The 20,550-nt window shown below is 41.7% G+C and overlaps 1 protein-coding gene across 3 annotated transcripts; it reads right to left on the reverse strand.

The window, feature by feature from the left end:
* Positions 1 to 46: 46 nt before the first annotated feature.
* slka (STE20-like kinase a) lies at positions 47 to 19,266 on the reverse strand. 3 transcript variants are annotated; one of them, XM_075478414.1, is made up of 19 exons: positions 18,677 to 19,266; positions 16,176 to 16,340; positions 14,476 to 14,524; positions 13,803 to 13,952; positions 13,085 to 13,157; positions 12,565 to 12,759; positions 12,268 to 12,349; positions 11,943 to 12,074; positions 10,290 to 11,525; positions 10,062 to 10,192; positions 9,472 to 9,595; positions 9,013 to 9,192; positions 5,858 to 5,929; positions 4,558 to 4,687; positions 3,959 to 4,083; positions 3,686 to 3,880; positions 2,995 to 3,120; positions 1,945 to 2,058; positions 47 to 1,802 (listed from the first exon to the last, which is right to left on the reverse strand). In XM_075478414.1, exons 1-19 carry the CDS (start codon positions 18,824 to 18,826, stop codon positions 1,656 to 1,658), a joined length of 3,576 nt encoding a protein of 1,191 aa, XP_075334529.1. In that variant the 5' UTR covers positions 18,827 to 19,266; the 3' UTR covers positions 47 to 1,655. The 3 variants fall into 3 exon arrangements, with proteins under 3 accessions (XP_075334529.1, XP_075334528.1, XP_075334530.1); XM_075478413.1 differs by lacking the exon at positions 5,858 to 5,929 and adding an exon at positions 7,280 to 7,372; XM_075478415.1 differs by lacking the exon at positions 5,858 to 5,929.
* Between the last annotated feature and the right edge of the window lie 1,284 nt (positions 19,267 to 20,550).

The following is a 20,550-nucleotide window of genomic DNA, read 5'->3' on the forward strand; positions in this document are numbered from 1 at the left end:
ACGATTTCATGACTAATTTGATCTCAGAACAGCGTCACACAAGACGTCGAACGAACAGTCAATATTTTATTTACAAGAAAAAAAAAAAAAAAAAAAAATCAGTTTATAAAGATGCATTAAATACATTTGACCTGACATCAAAAATGCATATAACAAGATTGTTCATGATGGTAGGATGACATGTTGAAAAAAAAAAAAAAAAAATGCATTAATCAGACGGTGTGTTCACACGAGGAGGTTGCCGAGAGCTCTAATAAAAAAATCCAGCATTCATGACAAAACTCTTGTCGATGTTAATGGCCACATACAGAAACTACAACTTGCTCTGGTGACAATCGGTGGCAAAATGAACCAACGTTGTGAAATACAGCTGAAGGCTTCCCCCTCCTAAGACACTGAAATGTATACAACAAGAACTCGAGCTTCCCAAGACGAGCAATCACAGCATATGAGAGGGATAAAGGCTTGAAAGCCAGGTGCGCTTGTGAAATAGTAAGGGCTTCATTGAAAATGTTCGAATCATTTGTGGGAAAAAAAAAAAGCAAACTAAAGCAGGCCAAAATGCTGAAACGGCTCCATGAGTTTTCGTTCTCCGTGGTTCAATACTGCATATTCTTCTCTTTAGCTCTTGTGGCAAAAACAGTGCAAATCAACAAGCTTTACATTCCTGTAGAAGTCATGCTTTACAAAAAGGAGTCATTCTGTCCGCAAGAGTGCCACACAAAGTTATTCATGAAGCAAAGGGATTTGTTTTAAGCACTGGAACGATTCTCCAAAATGTAACAAGTCACCTGTGTTTATCTGAACAGGTGGGGGTGGGGTTACAGCATTGAAATGACATTATGTGCTAAATAAATACATATATTATTGTTCATCTGTCGCTAAAGATGGTAAAACTCTTGGTAAGCACAGTATTTGATTAAACTTCATATGTACGGAGCACACTACATAGTATATTCTATTTCATTTGAGCGCACAGCCCTACGATGCTGTTTTTGACTCCCATGACGACATAAGACACGGCGCACAGAGGACGACACAGTCTGACAACAACGGTCTGTTTTCTTTTGACTCTTCTGTAAGACCTACTTCACATGCAGTCAAACTGATTCTCAGTGACGACTTAATCACCAGCTTATGTAAAATGAAACAAAAACAAAACAAAATCTCTGAATATCTTGTGATTATGAGCAGAAATCACAACCTGTTATTTGCGTGCAAAACAGTCCGGGGGTGGGGCTCCGTGTGTACTGCAAGCTGCTCAAAAACCACAGGAAAGAGCCTTAAATGCTGAACAAAAAAGGAACGTATGAGGCACTGGAGATCATTTACACGGTAAAAGGCTGTGCTAACAATAATCAGGCAAGCATGACCGACCTCAGCCACCAACTGCAGACTTTTGAACTCTGAAGATGCTCAAAAAAAAGTGCAAATTACATCAGACTCGATTCATTGAGTTACCGGTGTGTAGGCACATCAGTCTCACTGATGGTGGAATCAAAGCAAAGCAGACATTTTCATGTTTAGCAGTAACACTGAAAAGAAAAAGATAATGTGACTCCACCAGATGGAGTCGGTGTACACAGACATGTTTGACAGGAGTCCATTTTGTAGCACGCACACACAAACGCACACACACACACACACACACCAGGCTATAAACCAGAGTTGTGCAGATTTGGGATGGGGTAAAATTTGGATACTCTGCTCTGGGTGGTGGGGTTAAGGCATTCAGATTCACCGCTCATCTTGAAGAAGACCTCCTGCTCCTGGAGCTTCCGCGTGAACTCCTCCTCTAACGCCTGCAGGGGGCAGAAGATACAAACAACTGAGCCACACGCTTCAGGGTGACCACAAAGTTCAGATTATGTTGAAAACAATTTGTAAAGAAAAGTACTTATCACAGTCAAAAGGGAAAGGGACAGAAAAAAAAAAAAAAAAAACCTTCTTCCTGGGTCTGAGCTTCTCTCTCCACTCCTTTATCTCCTGGCTGTGTTCCTCATCCAGCTCCTTCAGCTTCTGGGTCTCATGCTCGATTAAAAGGTGGCATTTCTCGTTCTGAAAGAAAACGGCGGTAAACAGCGCCATCGGGATTCATGAATCATGCACTGTGACATACAAACCAAAAAAAAAATGTTTGCTTCTCATAATTTCGACATTTCCGTGACGTCTTTCATTTTCTTCCTATTTTCTTCTGGCGAGCTTCTAAGGGTCACTCCCTTCTCTTTATCATCTAGATAACTGGGTGTGTTGCATCCATTTCGGATCATCCGCTACCAACTTTAGCTCCCGTTAGCGAGAGCAGCAGCAATCCTCAGGTCATACTGAAACACTGAGACGTGCTGTAAATGAAGCTTAATGTCAGGCTCAACGAGGCTGAAAATGCTACTGAGCTAGCACGGACAGCTTGTGAGTGTGTACTGCTCTAAGGTCAGCCGATGTAAGAGGAGCACTGTGGCAGAGTATTAACATCTGCAACATCAGCTAGACTTAATTAAAACAACAACAAGAAGCAAGACGAGCAGCACGATGTTCTGCCATGTTTACATCAGCTTAGTTTGAACGTTACACGCTTCAGACAGCGTGCTGCATTTACTCAGTAATGTATAGTATCGTTCTTTTTTTTATGCCTGGTGTCAAAATGGATGATGTCACGGCATAACTTATTGTAACTCAATAGTTACATAGAGATCAGCATCAGCCAACCTCAAAGATGAAATGGCATTTTCTGAAAACAAACTTCATATAATTCCAACTAAACATTACCGAGTGAGCTCCGTAAAACGTATTAGTACCGGTAAAAAAAGCTTTGATCAATCGGCCACTGAGGCTGCTGTAGTTGGAGCGATATTATGCACTTGTTGCCTCATAAGAAATCCTCTGCTGTCAAATAATGACACCTTATCATCTCCTAATTCAACACTTACCATGGAACATTGATACGAAAGAGTACAAGAGCGAATAAGGTTAAATTATGCAGTGTTTCAGCCCCACCTGCAGCTGCTGCAGCTCCCTGATGTTTGAGTCACAGTGCAGCTGCAGGTCTCTCATCTGGTTCTCATGTTTCTGGTGTTGATGGAGTCGCTCGTTCTTCTGCCTCTTTTCCTCCTGTGCAGCAAACTGGACCACACAGACAAAACACAACAAACAGCTGTGACAGCAGTTCCTGCGCAATACGACAGCAAACAAAGTCCTGAAGTGATTTCTTGTTTTCACAAAAGAGCTGTATTTTGATAGGTGGTCTGATCATGCCACAAGAAGTGCTAAGCAGAAGACATACTGAGATACTTCAAACAGCATGCTGCCTGTCTATACAACATGCTCACACTTTTCAGTATCTCTGTGTCACACATCTGTTTTATGACTGCAAAGTATTGTAGAACACTTCTTGCTGCTTTTTTATAATGTTTAATAAGTCCTCTCTGAAGAAAACTAAACTGAAATAACCTTTTGAGGTTGATGAAACCAACGAAGCTTGTAAAACGGTGACTGGAAAGTTACTGGCCTGAGATCCAGACAGACTGGATTAATTAAAAGAACTATTTGCAGTGGGAAGATCCAACAGTAGGGGTGACCGTAAGCCAATGTGACAGAGTTGCTAAGCAAATGTGATACATGTTCAGTCACTTCTCCTTTAACTGACGAGACTAAATGATAAAAGAACGTTAGCCCACAGTGTGTGCACCTGTTTTATTCGTTCTCGCTCCTGCTCTGGGGTGACAGCTGCAGTGGCGGTGATGCGGAGGCTCTTCTTGAACATGGCCATGCGAGTCTTGGCATCGCTGCGCTGGATCTTGGGCAGGCGAACCCTCTCTTGAGTCTGTTTGTTCTTCAGCTCCTCTATCAAACGCTGATTGTAGCGCTGCATCTGCTCCATCTCCTATAAAACACACAGGAGCTTTGCGTTTAGCGTGGGTTATTGAAATTACGCCATGCAAATATCTTTGGTAAGCCTTACTTTATCGTGTCTCTTCAGCAGTTGGTGCCTCTGCATGAAGTACTGGTCTTTCAGCTGCTGCTTCAGCAGCTGGTGCTTCTCCTGCAGGTGGCGCTCCTCCAACTCCCACATGGCTGCCTCTCGAGCTGCAAAATACATGTGAAGGCACACAAAAACATAGATGTGTTGGTTAGCAGACATGTACACGTATGTTAGCTGGTGAGCCATGTAGGGATGAAAACAAAAACACTGAGAGCAAGTTGGACAGGCTGTAACGTGTCCACTGAATCAGAACGACTGTATTCTCAGGTTGAAGGTCAGAGTCACCCCTGACAAACACTTCCCCTACTTACAGAGAATCAAGAGTGAAAGGAAACTGTCCCCCCCCCAGAAACAAAGACTGACAAAAGACGAAATGCCTTCAGCTGTGATGTAAAGACATCACCTTGTTTTGCTTTTTGCCAGCTTTCGTATTCAAGGATACCCGCAAATAAAAAGACAAAACTATATTATATCCCCTGTGATGAATTGCATGTCTATAAAATTGTTTTATACCATATCAGCTAATAAAAGCCGTGGCCTAGATTTAATTTTTCCCAGGAGTTCTCTCCATCTCCTACCTCTCATTAGCTGCTGTTTGTGGTTGAGGCAGTCTCTCTCAATGGTGGCTATCTCCAGTTTATGCTGCTGGATGATTTTCTTTAGAGCTCCGTCCAGCTCTTGCTGCTGCTTCTGTAGGAACTCCTGCTCCTGAGGAGCCGGAGAGAAGAGGAGCAGAGTGAGGAGCGGCCTGGTGAAACGTTACACATTTTGAAGAGGGACAGCAAAGAGCCAACAACGAAAAGCACGATAAAATGTCAACGCACAAACGCATATCAAAAGTGCCTGAGGTGAAACGATGTCATTTAGTCATCCACTTCAAACTCAGTACGACACAGAGCACTAGGTGTCACGCCACTGACTGGGCTCAGAAGAGGAGACACTCTGAGATCATGAAGGACAAGGATCCACAATGGAAGTGAAGAAAGAAGGAAAGGTTCGATGAAGATTCATAGTCACTGTTATTTAGGACAGTAATCTACGTAAACATTCACGTTGTTCGAAGCCCAGCCTGCATCGTGCATGACTAATTACCGTGGGTGTTACAATTTTTAAACTTAATTCAAACATCCACCGTCTCTGATCGCAAAGTGGGATGGAAATAAGTCGAGAATAACAATTAGAAGAATAACTGATCTTATAATTACTCAGCAAGGCTGGATTATATGGCGCTAAATTCACATCTCAGTCTTCTAATAATTAGGATAGTATCATTTTTATGTACTAATTCTTCCTACTGCCAGCACTTACCATCATTTGCTTGTTCGCTCTTCTCTATGCACGTATAATCTGTGTTGTATTACAGCTGAATCTCCAATACAACCAGTCTAATTTACATTTTCTGTCTCACTGCAGAATCCAAATGAAGATGGTTTAAAGTGCGACACCATATGTGGACAATACAAGTGACATTCAGCCATTGTTATAAGGCAGTCTGTATGAAACTGGACCTTAGGTACAAACATGGATCTGGACAGAGGTGAATCAACAGCTTCACCACAACAGAACATCCCAGACTCAATCTTAGTTTTATGCAGACAAGATTTATACCATAGAAAATACACAGAGCAGATGGAGGAAAAATACTGAGCAGGAGAGGAGGAAAGGACAACTCCACAAATACAATGAGAACACTCAAAGTGATACAAAAAAAAAAAAAAAAAAAAAGGCCCAACGCTGCCCATGCTTACATGTGCAGTTCTTAAAGTAGAAGTGAACCACTACAAACGAACCTGTCACTTAACTTAACACACATTTAAGTATGGGCCAGAGACGAAGAGAAACGGGGTGAGTGGAGGAGGAGGGGGAGGGGGCACTTACATCCTGCATCTGAGCGTTGAAGAGTGCGCATGAGGATAACTGAAAAGACTGTATCATAACCTGGGCCACTGCCTGCGGAGGAGAGCACACTCGCCCTGATCAGGGACAGACAGCACTCAGCAGGCTGAGGATCTCTCACACACCCACAAAAACAAACAACACCAGCACTCACACCTTATTCTCCCTCAGTTATCAAACAAATGGGCTTTCCTCTTTGGGAATGTCAGTGAGTTTAGGGCGCACAGCGCAGATCTGGCTGAATGTTAGGGGCAAAGCCATCAAATTAGTTATTAATACTCAGATCGTCAAGACATGCTTGAAAGCAGCTCATAGTTTGAACATTTCACTTGAATCCAGCATGTAAAAGAGCATTCCCCCCCCCCCCCCCCCCATGCTACTGGCTCAGAGTGTTAAGAGAGCAACAGATTTGTTTACATGGTTTATGTCTTATTCATAGAAAAGAGGTACAAGAGGAAAAAGCTCGGTGGAGGACTCCAAGTACGGACGTCTCCTGTGGAGACAAAAGTTATGTCTGGAATAACTCGATAACATTATAGTGTGCTCCGAGTTATCTGCGAGACTGAGAGCAGACACTGATGAGTCACCATCTCCAACGCAGCCTACACTGGGTGACTTCCTCTCACAGGTGTACAATGACATAAAGTGAGCAACAGTAAGAAAGTCAAAGATGAGAATTGTAGTTGTATTCAAGACTTAGGGTTAGGGTGGTGGGGTTATTTACTCCTAAATTGTCAAGTCTTCACAATGCTTCTAAAATGATGTCATATATTGGGTAATGATCACGTTTAAACTTGAAGTTGTTTTTTTTTTTTTTATTCTCATGGAGGACTTGGATAAACTGCAAATATTCGAATCTGAGGAAAGTTGCAGACATTCAATTTGTTCCACCTGTGCTTAAAATATTGACTTAAAGAATGAATCTACCCTGTTAGAGTTAGTATATGCTGGTCAACATCTACATCTACTGGGGTCTGCCGGCGCCATGGCAGTCTGATCGAGCTTCTTCTACTGTTTATACTTCCGGCTGGCTTAGCGTGTTCAGGAGTTGGCCAAAGCCTTGTATTTCCATGGATAAACCTGAAGAAATGAACAATTCTTTTAACTGAATCTCATGAATACACCACCAGCTATCTAATAATGACACTATTCTGTGAATCCAATATGGCCATAAAGCCATTCAGCTCAGTGCGGTGCATCTTTCCCCACAACCAATTGAAAATCTAGGATAACTGACCAAGTGAATACAACTCGGAAGGGAGCACATCGGGGGCAGTTATAGGCACAGATGTTCACTGTGTTTTTGTGTTCATTTGAAGCAGGTCGAAGGCAGAGGGAAAAGAGAGAAAGGGACAGAGAAAGTCCCACCTTGGACTTTCACAGAAAGAAAAGGTAACACTTTACCTCTGCAGACTCAAGGAGCGACAGGTCCTCCTTTAAACGTTTCATGAGCTCTTTTCGCATGTGTTTGGGTGACTGTCCAACTTCCTGTTTGACCTATAGTGTGTGAGTATGCAGAGACCGGTTGGTGCTGTATTTTCTGAAAAACCTAACAAAGCCATCCAACAACAGTGGGAGACATGCAAGACCCACTGAGAGGAAAGAGACAACCAGCCACCGACGGACTTAATGTCAGCATGCTCTATTTCCAGGGCCCGCTTTTCTACGTTCCTTCAAAAAAGTTTACATTTTTTCGGAGCACGTTGAAGCCGTCAGCTCCACCTGCACGAGTTAGATCCGTGTTAAAAGAGGGATTCGATCGGTGCATGGCAGAAAATGTTAGTCTCAAAAGCAGCTTCACCTTCACTGCTTTAGATTCAATTAGGTCCCACAGCCAAGAACATGATTATTTGGACTTTTAAGATGAATTAAAAAAAAAAAAAAAGAAAGAAAAATTTAAAAAAAAGCAGAGTAACTGAGTTGGAATGGTTTGGCTGACCTGGAGATTGCAGAAGCATCTGAGTTTTTATTTTAAATACACATCGACTTAAAGCAGGTAAACAAAAATAAATAGACTTCTCGACTTATCAAGGACTTAAGCTAATTTACTTTCATTAAGGATTCATTTGATTATTTTTCTCCATTAACTGATTCGGCACTTGATCTTAACTGTTTAAAAGAAGAAAAAATGTTATATATTCAAAACATTGAAAACATCCGTTTGTTTATTTCCTTTCATCATCTAATTGTTGCACTACTTCCTCAGACACATTTCCATTTCAGTTACTCTGATGCAAGGCCTGTATTATTTGACCCAAAGACCTCCTCCCACACCAACACCTCTCAGAGAGATCATACAAAGTGGGCCATCCCATGACCAAAGCCACCTCACACACTCATACAAGAGACACGGTTAGTTCAACACACAGTTTGAATACATTTTCAACAGTGAATATATCAGTTTACAGACAAAAAAAAAAAAAAAAAAGACACATAATCATCACTAGGTAAATTGCTTATTTTTGTATCTTTAGAGCAACAAAATGCATAGCTGAGGCTTAAAGTAAACTCTACAATACAAAGCTGTTTTTTTGTACAATACTATAAGATAAATAACTGGCTCAGAAATCACCACAACAACCACCAAGCACTCACTATGCACCACAAAAGCCAATCAGGTCAACTGCCTTTAAAAACAGCTGCATACAGAACACTTTAACAGTTAGAAGCATACCTAAAGCCCCCAAGCAAAGCTTTTAAAAGTGGCCAAGGAGCAGAGAAAAGGCTAAAGAAGGCTTATAAAGACAGAGCAAGAATGTTAGAGTTTGCTCAGCCAAAGCTTGAACTTTTATTAAATAGTTCTCTAAAATAACAAATAGATTCTGGCAGCAAAACAGTTCTTTGGAGGGAAGCAGAGGCCTTAGGGCAGATGAATGATTGATACGACAACATATAGCTAACAGAATTGAGGAGAAAGATAATACAGCCTATTTGTTGCCCTCATTTGCACGGTACAAGGCAGAGCAGCAGGGCGCAGAAGTAGATGGATTCAGTTTAGCAGAAGAAAGGAAGTAAGCTGTTGAACACATGCACGGTTCAACAGCTTGTAAACAACATGCAGATGCTCCCAAAGACACGGTCAATCGGACAACTGAGGGCACGTCCATTCAGAAACAGTCATGCACCATACACCATACCTCTTTCTTCCTGTTCTTCAGCATGTTCTGGAACTTGGAGAGCTCCTTGTCTTGGTCGGCTTTGATGCGTTTGGCTTCGTCTCGGAGTCGGCTGGTGTGATCCTGTTCCAGTCGCTCAATGGTCTGCTTCTGCTTCTTCTCAAGATTCTCCACTTCTTGGTCATATTGACGCTTCTTGGCCTGTAAAAAAATAAATAAATAAAAATAAATCGAGAGACACAAGGTGGCTGCAGGTGTTTAGTATCTTAGGATCAAAAAGATACTAAAATATGCTTTTCTTCAACCCATAGACAGTATTAGAGAATTAAAGAGATTTGTTTTTCTCGTTAAATGTCCTTGATTAGATTCAGATAGGCTTAGAGCTGAGGGAGCTCATTTTCAAGGAGTTATCAAAAAAAAACAAACAAAAAAAAAACAATGTACACCCATCACACCACTGGGTGGTACAAAATGACTCACAGTAGTTTCCTGTTCAAAGCGCCGGTAGATCTGCTCTCTCTGCTGCTGCAGCTTGTTGCTCAGCTGCTGCTGGGCCCTTTGCTCTTCTTTTTGAAGTAGGCGCAGCTCCCTCAACTCCTGCCGCCTAAAGAAACCACATCGACAGCGTTGTCAAGGTACCACCGTATTTACTAATCCAAAATGCAACACTTCATACAGAAATGATAGGATTTTCTCCCCCTCTAATACAGGAAAAAAAATGATTCATTCTCATATTAGCGTCTCATTCATATTCTATTGAAGAGAAGTCTTTTCCTGCATTGAATATTCTAGTCTCCCATCTATTTCTTTAACTAAATGTCGTGAACCAAAAAGTATTCGAAACAACACGAGCATAAAGAGCCAGGGCAGCTGGTCTCATGTCTTTAAAAGGCAACATGGAAGATGACAGGCATAATGCAGCATTAATCATGGCAGATAACCCATCTGGCATTTGTAAAAGGCAGTGGGAGATGTGAATTGAACATGAACTATTTAAGGCAAGCATGTTAAATGGGTCACATCCCATATTTAGACAAAGAGTGTGTCAAGCAGATTGGACACAGACGTACCTCAGAAACCTCATCTCCTCATTCTTGATTTCGTTGTCAGTCACTATCTTTGACGTCGTCACACTGACCTCCACGCCGTCAACCATGAACTTGCGAGTCTTCTTCATAGTCTTCTTCTGAACTTTTGACTCCTGCCAAAATAATACGGATGTTTTAGAGAGCGAGAGCATGATAGTGGTGCTCTTTATTCAATAACAGAAGATGCAATCTTGGAACAGACTGGTTTACCTGCACAGACACAGAGCCCCCGTCTTTGCTTTTGGACAGGAAGCTGGAGATGGACAGATTGAGGTCAAGGCTGTTGCTATCGGCAGCGGAGCTGCTCCCAGAGTCAGAATCCTTCTCCGCGTCGGACTTGATCACAGCAGGGCTTCCGTGCTCCGTCTTCGTTTCGGAATCTGTTTCACTCTCTTGGACAGAGAAGGCGTCTTGGGAGATGCTCTCATCCGTATGAGCTGCTTTCTCCTGATCTTCCTTCACAGGGACATCATTAGATGCAGCCATTTGTTCTAAAACCTCAGGTGTGTCTTTGACTTCATCGCTGACTCCATTGGATTCGGCTGGTGTTTGTTCTTGCAGTTCAACCTCTTCTATGGACCGATTCTCTTGCTGAGGCTGCTCTGGCTCTTCAGATGCTTCATCCTTTGGCTTTTCCTCTGACTGACTTTCTATGGTCAGGTTTTCTAGTAGAACCCCAGCAGAGGACTCATCCATGCTTGACTTTGTGTCTGTATCTCCATTTGTGTCCATCACAGTTGATTCTAATTTCTCTGCATCCATGTTTTCATCTATGCCATTTGCCATATCTTCTGATCTGTCCTCTGTCCCTTTGTGTTGGGACATCTCCTCATCTGGTTCTTTGCTCTCTTCCTCTACCTGTGGAACTTCTTTTGATGGAGGCTCTATGGTTGCTGGTGTATCTTCTTCTTTTTCTTGTGATATCACAGATTCTTCTGCATATACTTCTTCATCTTGCTTCACCTCCTCTGGCTCTTTTTGTTCTTCTATCACTTGGGTAACTTCATCTCCCGTTTCCTTTTCCTGTATTTCCTGTTCCTCCTTTTCTGTGTGACCTGTGACAAGTTCTTGGGATTCGCCTGTATCTAAAGGTTCGGCTGGCTCCGATACTACAGACTCACCAGGAGCATTTTCTGCTTCATCTCCTTCTGGTTTAGACTGGGTAAAATCTCCTGAGGTAAAGTCCTTACTAGTCTCAATTAGTCCAGAAGCCGGGCCCTCATTACTGGCATCAGACACCTCATTGAGTTTCTCCTCCTCAGTCTTATCGACTTCGCTTGTTCCAAGTCCCTCATCAGACAGCTTATCACTGATCCGGTCCTCAGCAGGCTCGGCTTCCGTCTTTTCTGAAACAGATTCGAGTGTGGAGGGCGTTGGTGGGACTTTGTCATCCTCTGAGCTGGCCACACTGACATCTGATGGTGCACGCTTGTGCCCCGGAGCCGCCTGAACCAACAGTTATGAAAACAGAAAGTGATAGAAAAGTTCACAACAATGATCTTTAAAAAAAAACAAAAAACATCCCCAGCTATTCCCTTAAATGAAGTAGTGTCTATGATTTAACTATGTTGAGCAGCAAAGCAGCTAACAACAAGAACAATGGAAAAGGCCCTCACTATGGCCAGCATCTGGTCTGTTTCAGGCCTACAGTGACAAGAGTGTGGACTTACACCTTCTGCAGATATAAATAATGGCTCATTCTAAGGTATTCTTTTTAAACGTGGTTCTACACAAATGAGGGCATTCTTATTAATATCACTACTAAATGCGACACACTGAAACTTCAAATAGGCAGGAAATATAAATATAACTGTTTAGATACCTGATGCTTGATACACACATACAAACTATAAAACTACTCACCACAGGTGTGTCGGGCTCCTCTTCATCCTCTTCTTCTTTGCCATCTTCAATCTCCTCGTAGACTTCAGCTTTGGCCTCAGCTATGAGCTCTCTGAGAGGTTTGCTATCAGTTACCGACGTAACAAAAGGATGCTACATGTACAGAAGAGGACACAGCGCATCAGCATATAATAGTAATCTTGATCTTTCTGAAATAAATAAAACTCAATAGGCAAAAGTGTTAAATACTCAAAATAAATGACATTATTTCACTTGACTACTATGAAGAATGCTCAGGTGGCTTTGGACTGTGACCCCAGTGGGTAAGTAAAGTGGGACAGCTCACCTGTAGAAGCTGTGCTGCGCTACACCTGTTGTCCACATTCTTGTCAAGTGCCTTCCGCAAAAAATCGTTGAATTCCGGTGACCTTTCAAAATAAAATTCACAAATCCGTTTGTTAGCCATAAAACATTAAAAGGCATCTCTGGGCCTGGGATTTTGGACCCGAAATAAAGACTTTCTTCCCCCTGCAGCCACTCAGTTAAACACTAACAATTCATCCTGCTCCCCCACATTAAACACTCCGCATAACCTTATCTCCAGTCTGTAACCTCTCAAGTTATCAGTGGCGCACTATCTCACCAGCGCGAGGGATGCATGAGAGTGGGTGGCTCGGACTTGGCTATTTTCAGTAGCACTCTCATAGGATTCATCTCGTGGTTTGGTGGTTCAATCTGTGCCAGCTCTATGAGGGTTACCCCGAGGGACCAGATGTCGGCCTTGTAGTCGTACGGACGGTCTTTGGACGTTTCGCACATCACCACCTCAGGAGCCATCCTGCAAAATTCACTCAGTAAGCGGGTGTGTAATTGCATAATGTGGATTTCTGGGCCCCAAGTGAATGTGCATTTAGAATAAAAGCTCTTTTTTCAAGGCCTCAGATCCCTTTTAATAAAAATAATTTGAAAAAAAAAAAAAAAAGTAAAAATGTTATCATGAAAATTAAAGACTTATTTAGTTCGTATTCAGTCATCCGATACCCAAGTGCATTCAAAAAGCTGAATGAGACCTTTTCCATTATCCCACCTGCGGTGCTGCTGCAGGAGGCGCCAAGACAATTATCAGATGGAATACCTTCTTATATTCAGGCTGTGTGACTCACCAATATGGAGTTCCTATGAAAGAGTCTCTCCGCTGTATCGTCGTAGTATTTTTAGCAGACACCCCAAAGTCAGCTGAAAGTAGAAATGAATAGTGATTCTTTTCATCACCTAATCCAGCTAAGCTTAAAGGCGGCTCCGAGTTAAATAGTGAAATCAACACAAACAACACAAGCAACCAACACAGTAATTACTGAGCCAACTTTAAGCTTTTAAATGTGAACCTTAAAAGTGAGCAGAAAAGCCTCATTTATTTTCCTTTCAAAAAATTCTCAAGGGCCATCACAAACCAGCAAATCTGTAAGCTGTGCAGCTATTTCAGCCAAGTGTTTTGACCTTTTTTTCTGCCTTAAAGCATCTACATCTTAGAGGGAGAAAAGAAATCCATCAATGTCCCCGGTGAATTTCTTGATAATTATTGTTTGCCAGGCTCCATCGTGACCCTCTGCCTACTGAACATGAATCATCAGGGAGCCGGCAGCTATGGATGCTACTGCACACTTTACTCGTGGATAATGATGTAACCAATTCACTGTATCATCGACTCCGGAAGGTAAGTGGCAGTTAAAGGTACATGTTTCATACAGAGCAAACGATGATTTTTAAACTTCATACAGATTCGCGGTAAATAAGCTCCAAGCTGTACACTTCTCAAACAGCGTCCACAGTCTGGTTGTGAAGAGACTGAACTGAAAGAAAAAAAAAATAGAAGAGTTTTACCTAATTTTACATCCCCTTCCAAGGAGAGGAGAATGTTCCCAGCTTTCAAATCTCTGTGGATGACTTTGATCTCGTGGAGGTAAATCAGTGCCTCCAAGGTCTGCTTACACACCACCCGGATCTGGGGCTCAGTCAGGGGTCTCTCCAGTTCTGTTAATAATAACGCACACAGTAAACTGAGACATGGCCATCTGGACAGATTAACATCAAATGTGATTTCTTAATGGTAACCAATAGCAACTGCAGGACAAACTCCACCCTTACGTCATCCAGTATACACGACTCTACAAATCTCATTGAGTCAGAGCACAGAGTGCAATGCACCTACATTCAAGAGTGAATTAGGTGGTATTTTTGTCAGGGTTATTTACATATAAGAGGTGTTTCTTTAGGCTTCATTTACATATAAGAGGTGTTTCTTTAGGCTTCCAAAACAAGACAGAAAATACAGGCCACAGAAGTGGCCTAACCACTCCTTGAAACCCGAGCTACAATAATTATACAGTTGGAATGGCCCCTCAAACAGAGGAAAAGGAAAAAGAAAAATCCCACAGTGGAGGCTTTATGATGGAATAAAAAGAATTGGCACTAAAGGATGGAGCAAAAAAGAAAAAAAAAAAACCCTGAACTTTATGTTGTTTTTCCTGTTCTGTTCAGCGAATGAGGGACTTACCCAGCATGATGGCGTCCACCGCACCACCGGCACAGAACTCGATCAGAATCTGAGAAATAAACAAGGGCAACATGTAAAATGGCAACGCAAATGAAGCCTCATTTTAACTGCCAGAGCACATTATTTTCTTTGTGCAATAACTTGTGTTATCCAAGGTAGGTAAACAACGTGGCCTTTATTGAAAAGACATAAACGACCCTTTCTATGATAATGATTGCACTTTGGAGACATTCCAGGGAGACAATCAATCAGGCTCTAAACAGCCCCACTGAGTATACTTTACAGACACGTTTCCCGTTCTTTATTTCAGCCGTCGTTAGACTGAAACATTGGCATTGGTTCTTGCTGCAGACTAAAGATGGGCTGTGATGGTCAGCAGCGTTACAGGAAGGGATATGTTTTTAGAGAGTAAATAGTTTTTTTTGCATGCTGTATATGTACACTTGACTCAAATCTCAGCTGTTTCAGCAGACTTTCTAAAGAAAACAATATTTCTTCCTTTGGCATTACAGTAGAATAAGAAGACAAAGCCAGGTATTTTTTTATTTTTATTTATTTCCTGGAAGGCTGAGAAACAACTGCTTTATGAACTCATACAGTACTTAAATGCACTGTATTTGTATCAAATGAACACATGAGGAGAAATACTTTGAGAGGTATGCTAGTGGTCCCCTCACATTTTTTACCAACTGCAGGGTAAAAGTGTGCATAATCTATCACTTAAACTAAATGCCGTGATTATATGTTAATCTAATACACGACAGTGGTATGAACAACACCGTAAAGACACTCAGACCTACTGATATCAGATTAATTTACTTCAAGGGTCACATATTCGCCTATTTCCAAAAAAATAGAGCCGACTACACGAGGGCAGGGTGCATTAAATGAACATAAGATTTTCTACAACTGATATTGAGATGTAAAGTAGGTTAGCATTTATATAAATGACAACTAGATTGTTTAAACAAACAAAATACAAGGTACGGTTGAGCACCGTCCTCTATTTAAGGATTCAAACAATGAGAAGCAACAAAGTGGTTATTCCTGTCCTGGATAGCAGCTCTCAACAGCTTCTTGCTAATTCCGATAACTGTGCACAATCCAAATATTGCTGCAAGCAAAATATTTGCTTTGTTTGCTAAATAGTTTCCTTTACAGAAAAAAAAAGGGCAGAGAACGTACATTAACTCCTGACGCCTGCAAAGCAGAGGCAGGTACTCATTCATCTTAAGGACAGGGGGCAAAGGTATGACCTGCATGGAGCTCTGAATTATTCACAGACACTTTCTCCAGCCACCAAAACCACTCCATTATCTTCCTACAGTTGTGGCCAGTCCACAAGGGGTGGTCACATGACACCACCTGCCTGGACCTAATTGCTCTGGGGCCTCTTAGTGCACACAATGAGATCTACTGACCATGTCTCCAGACAGCTGGATGAGTACACAGAGGTTGGAGTGGGGTCAGATAATTCTATGTTTTTGTCATCATTACTGAACCACTTTCACTTCTTATGATTTATAATCAGGGTTTAAGGTGAAAATGGGGACTATTAACACACTAAAGCTTGTGATGAATTTGTTAGTCTCCATGCGTTTCTGGTCCCCTGCCTCTTTGTCTCATTGCCTTGAAATAAACCGCCATACATGAGCGAGAGAAAAAAAAAACTTGTCTCAGTCAGCCACTGGTTTACTTACCCAAAGTTTGCCTTCAAAATAGAAGGCATCCAGCAGCTTGACAATGTGATGGTGGTCGCATGAGGCCAAAATGTCAATCTCGACCATGTAGTCCTCCAATTCATCTTCTGTTTTTGTGTCAATAACCTTAGCAGCTGCGAGAGTCCCATTTTGCTTGTTTTGGGCCTGAAAGAAACACAAATAAAATGGAGATTGTATCAACTGGATATGTTGGACAATATATTTCTGACATTGCTTGAGGGGGCCACAGACCAGCAACTCTTGTTTACATTGTTTGAAGGTGTAAGAATATCCGTTTTAAGTCGAAACATTTTTAAAAACGACCAATCATCTTCCTACCTCCTCTATCAAAAGCTCATCTTGTGAAACTTGCTCACTTCCTCCTCTTGTTTTCCCCCCTTTCACGTCTTCTCTTTCCTCTAACTTCGTTACACCTACAGCAGGGTCACGTATGAGGAGATTTCACTAAATTACCTACGATTTGTCACATATACTCTCACCACCAAATCCCCCAAACAAACTTAGGGTGGAGTGAAGATACTAAAATGACAGAGACATCATGAAATGAGTAGCTGTAAAGTTTATCTAAGGGCTAGTTGTGGACTTAATGTTTATGGATACAGACACAATGTCATGGAGTTGGGGAAAAAGAAACAAGAGGGAGTGTTAACACTAAGTGCTGTGTCAGATCCTATATTTACACACTGACCTGACACACTCCCTTTCTCTTTGTACTGGCTGATGTCCCTGTCACAGACCATCCCTAATACATACAACTGTTAGTTTCATGATGCCATGATTTGCCTGTTGGTGAAAATCCAGTGGCCTTTAGTCATCGTGGACACAGCACGTATTCCTCATAGAACAGCACAAGCACAATATTACAAGCACCGGTATGTGAAATGACTCACTGTGTAAACAGAGTTATCAGAGTAGTATGTGTTAGATCCTTAAAATGCCACATTTCCTCACTATTTAAAGGTACAATAGAGCCTTCGGTCTCTTTTCCCTCTCCTTGCCTCACTTTTAAAAGATTCACACTTTACCACCGCACCTAAAGGATGTAGCCATCAAAACCATGTGAAATGACTGCATGTATTGTGGTGCGAGTTCATAGCAATGTGACCTCATGAAGGCATCTATTCTGCATATCTCTGCATGTGGGAACAGAGTACAATGTCAGGTGTATTGTATATTAGTTTACTTTACGGCTTAAACAGAGAAAAACAAGAAGGTCATCCGATTTCCCTCAGAGTTAGCAAACCAGCTAACAAGACGATCAAACAAATGGGAAACCAATGAAGGCAAATGAAGATTTACACAGGCCATTAACGGTATTATTCAATCAGAGGAGTTCCAGACAGGAAGGAACTGTGCACGTTGTGCACACAGATGGAAACTGTTTAACGTGGGTTAACAACACAAATGATTCAAGACATGAGAACATGGACCTTTGTGTTTAGGTTAATGCAAACAAATTTCCCCAACTCCAAAGATGGCCATATATTGTGCTGTACCCCTAACATGTTTTCTTAGAGCTCATCCAAAGAGCTGGTCTGAAAATAATGGAAGAGAGAGATTGCATTCAACCTCCGCCGGAGCGACAACAATTTTTAACAATGACCTATTCAAAGTGTGCTCTCAGAGTGGAAGAAAAAGTGACCCTGGGACAGTAAGTTAGCAGAGATCACAGGTGGTTTTACATGGATATCTAACAAAAACACACATACTACAGTCTTTCAAATGAGTAGAAAAATGTTAAAAGAGCCTATTCGTGGTTCTGGTAACATAAAAATAAAAGCCTGTGTGTTAGTAAAACTACAAAAAGATATTGAATGTGAGCTGTGACCACAGCAATACATTTGCATACACACCCATGCACCTGCAACAGTGTATGGTTTCAACAAACTAATTCCTAAACAAAGCCTATAGCTTTTTGCACGGGGAGTGACTTCTATGAACACCTGCACTGTTTTCCCAACTGTTGTGTGTCCTCTGATACCCGAGAGCCAACTTTAACATTGCACTTTCCAACATTTTCGATGATTTGCTTATTTTTGTGGCAATGAACCACACCTTCAATAGTTTTACCAACGGCATGAGCAACTGGGTGACATATTGTTTAAAACCTGGCAACCTATGTAGGCAAGAGGGCCCGTTTTAAACCCCAAAAATGAGAAACGCCCCTGACGCACTTCCTTGGCAAGTTTAGGCTGCCTCCCTCTGATCAATGTTCTTTACACGCACTAAACGGGACGAGATTTGTAGTAATCGGTGCAAGAATAGCAGCGAACTGTCGCAGCGTTACTTGCCAAGGAAAATCCAAGTTGCTGGCCTCGGCTAGAGACTGTGGCCTGGACACGAGCTGTGCCATCGCTGTTGTCATGTCCACGTTACATCTCATGACCTCTGTGCAACAACATGCAACACAATGGAAGCGAGTGTCTTAAGAAATGGGTTAGAAAACTAGAGGGCGGATATAGCGTAACATATTAACTTACCTTGTACACTTTGCCAAAAGCTCCATCTCCCAGCTCCCCAATAATGTCCCATATGTCCTCTGGATTTACATCTCTGTGTACATGTTCATACTGCTTCTTCTTTTTATCGGGCCCAAACTTGAATATCTTCCGAAAATTGAAAAATGACATCCTTTTTTTCCGGAGATGAACTACGGTGCTGTGGATGCGGTCTCCTCGGTTATTTCCGCCAAGAAAATATAGCGGTTTCACCTGCTCACGGAGCTCAAACGTCCAGCGGAAAAGGCCATGCAGGCGTTAAATGAATGCTGGCGGGCCGATATTGTAGCCATTCAGCTGCGATAATGTCAATTATAACTTCCCTCGACGGCAGTTCTTCACAGTCACATCACAGCTAGCAGCCTTCATTGGACGCAGGCGGAGGAGGAGAGGAGAGGAGTTAGCGTTTCCGTTCAATACAAACGGAAATCATTTCAAACGGAAAATACTGACTATATCATCGCACCCGACACGACATTTTATCTTCTAACGTTACTAGGAAAACAAAACAGACCTATGTTTTGTTGGCTGATCACACTAGAAGTTAGCGGAATAGCATCAAGCTAACGCGCGCGGACATACCAATTTCCGTTGGAATTTCAGAATAAACGACCACGCGAGACGCTTTTAATCACCTTTTAAGCAACTTTCAATTCACTTTTAAACGTCAGTGAACGAACGAAACTTACATTCAACTGAAATAAAGCTACTGCGTGATATCAGCTTTATGTTTTTAGCCTCGGGAAAGTGTTAAGAGAGACTTTGTCCGCGTGTTTGCGATGTTTGAGGATTAATTGTTTGGGAGAAGAAACTTTGTCAAGAATAACAGCGGTTTACACGTCGGTCTCATTCGCTATTTGTCGCCATTAAATTCTTCAAACTCAAAGATGCATTACTGGATTATATTCGCGTTGCTGTGACGAAACAAGAGACTGGGCGCCTTTATTTCGGAGAATAGATGGGCTTGTTTCCGCTGATATTGCTCTTTTACTGGCTGGCTTGACGCATCTGCGTCAGTTTCCTGAATCTCCGTCCTCAGCAGGACGTGCTCAGCTCCTTCCTTCGTCTCTATCACGCATGCTACTTTTTTTTTCTAATGTCGTAATGAGGAGGAGTGAATAGAAAATTGTTTATTCTTTTTTCGTGTTTCACCCCGTTTTATACCCATGTGTTACCGTGTCAGTGATCAATCCGCCCAATTTACAGTAATTAATCAGGCTCAGATGACGCAGTTTGGTTGTCGTTTTATTTTCACATTTCCAACAAGTTTCCAAATCCATCAACTAATTTAAGGCAAACAATGAAATATCATATGTAATCCGGTAAATATAATCTGATTTCAAGGATTACAGGTGATCGCAGTGGATGATTCCAATCTGTCAATCAGTTAATTTATACAAGATCTGCCATTATAAAAGACTCAACCCTCTAAATCACTGTTACAAATTTCACCCGTTGTGTTTAACATTCATTTTATGTTACTTTACTGCCCCGGGTTTGTTTCAGTTTTATATTACAGAATTTAACTCTCTTTGTTTTAAAAGTGCTCTTTTCACAATAATACAATACAATCAATACAATATTATCACAATGCTCATTTACAATGAATAATGTAGCGAACTTTTTAAATTACAACACAAACAAACAAACACAGCAAAGAAAAAGAAAAACATCACAATGTTGAATCTTAAACCAGTGATTTCCAACCACTTTTAGCTTCTGGCATCTTATAAAGACCATCTTAAGTGGTCACCATCAGTAGGTTAGGGTATATATATTTTTTTGTAGCTGATGAGCACACATGCAGCACTGGGAGGTAAAACAGGTGAACTCTCTCAGGAGACAACATGGACAGG

The sequence above is a fragment of the Odontesthes bonariensis genome, chromosome 2, assembly GCF_027942865.1.
Source record: "Odontesthes bonariensis isolate fOdoBon6 chromosome 2, fOdoBon6.hap1, whole genome shotgun sequence".
In the NCBI taxonomy this organism is placed as follows: domain Eukaryota; kingdom Metazoa; phylum Chordata; class Actinopteri; order Atheriniformes; family Atherinopsidae; genus Odontesthes; species Odontesthes bonariensis.

What these genes read in the sequence shown, in the direction of transcription:
- slka (XM_075478413.1), bottom strand. Translation starts at nt 18,826, where the DNA reads ATGTCATTTTTCAATTTTCGGAAGATATTCAAGTTTGGGCCCGATAAA. An exon ending in TGAAGAACAGGAAGAAAGAG is followed by an intron (nt 7,373 to 9,012) that starts GTATGGTGTATG and finishes CACACACTATAG; the next exon opens with GTCAAACAGGAAGTTGGACA. An exon ending in CAAACAGCAGCTAATGAGAG is followed by an intron (nt 4,084 to 4,557) that starts GTAGGAGATGGA and finishes TGTATTTTGCAG; the next exon opens with CTCGAGAGGCAGCCATGTGG.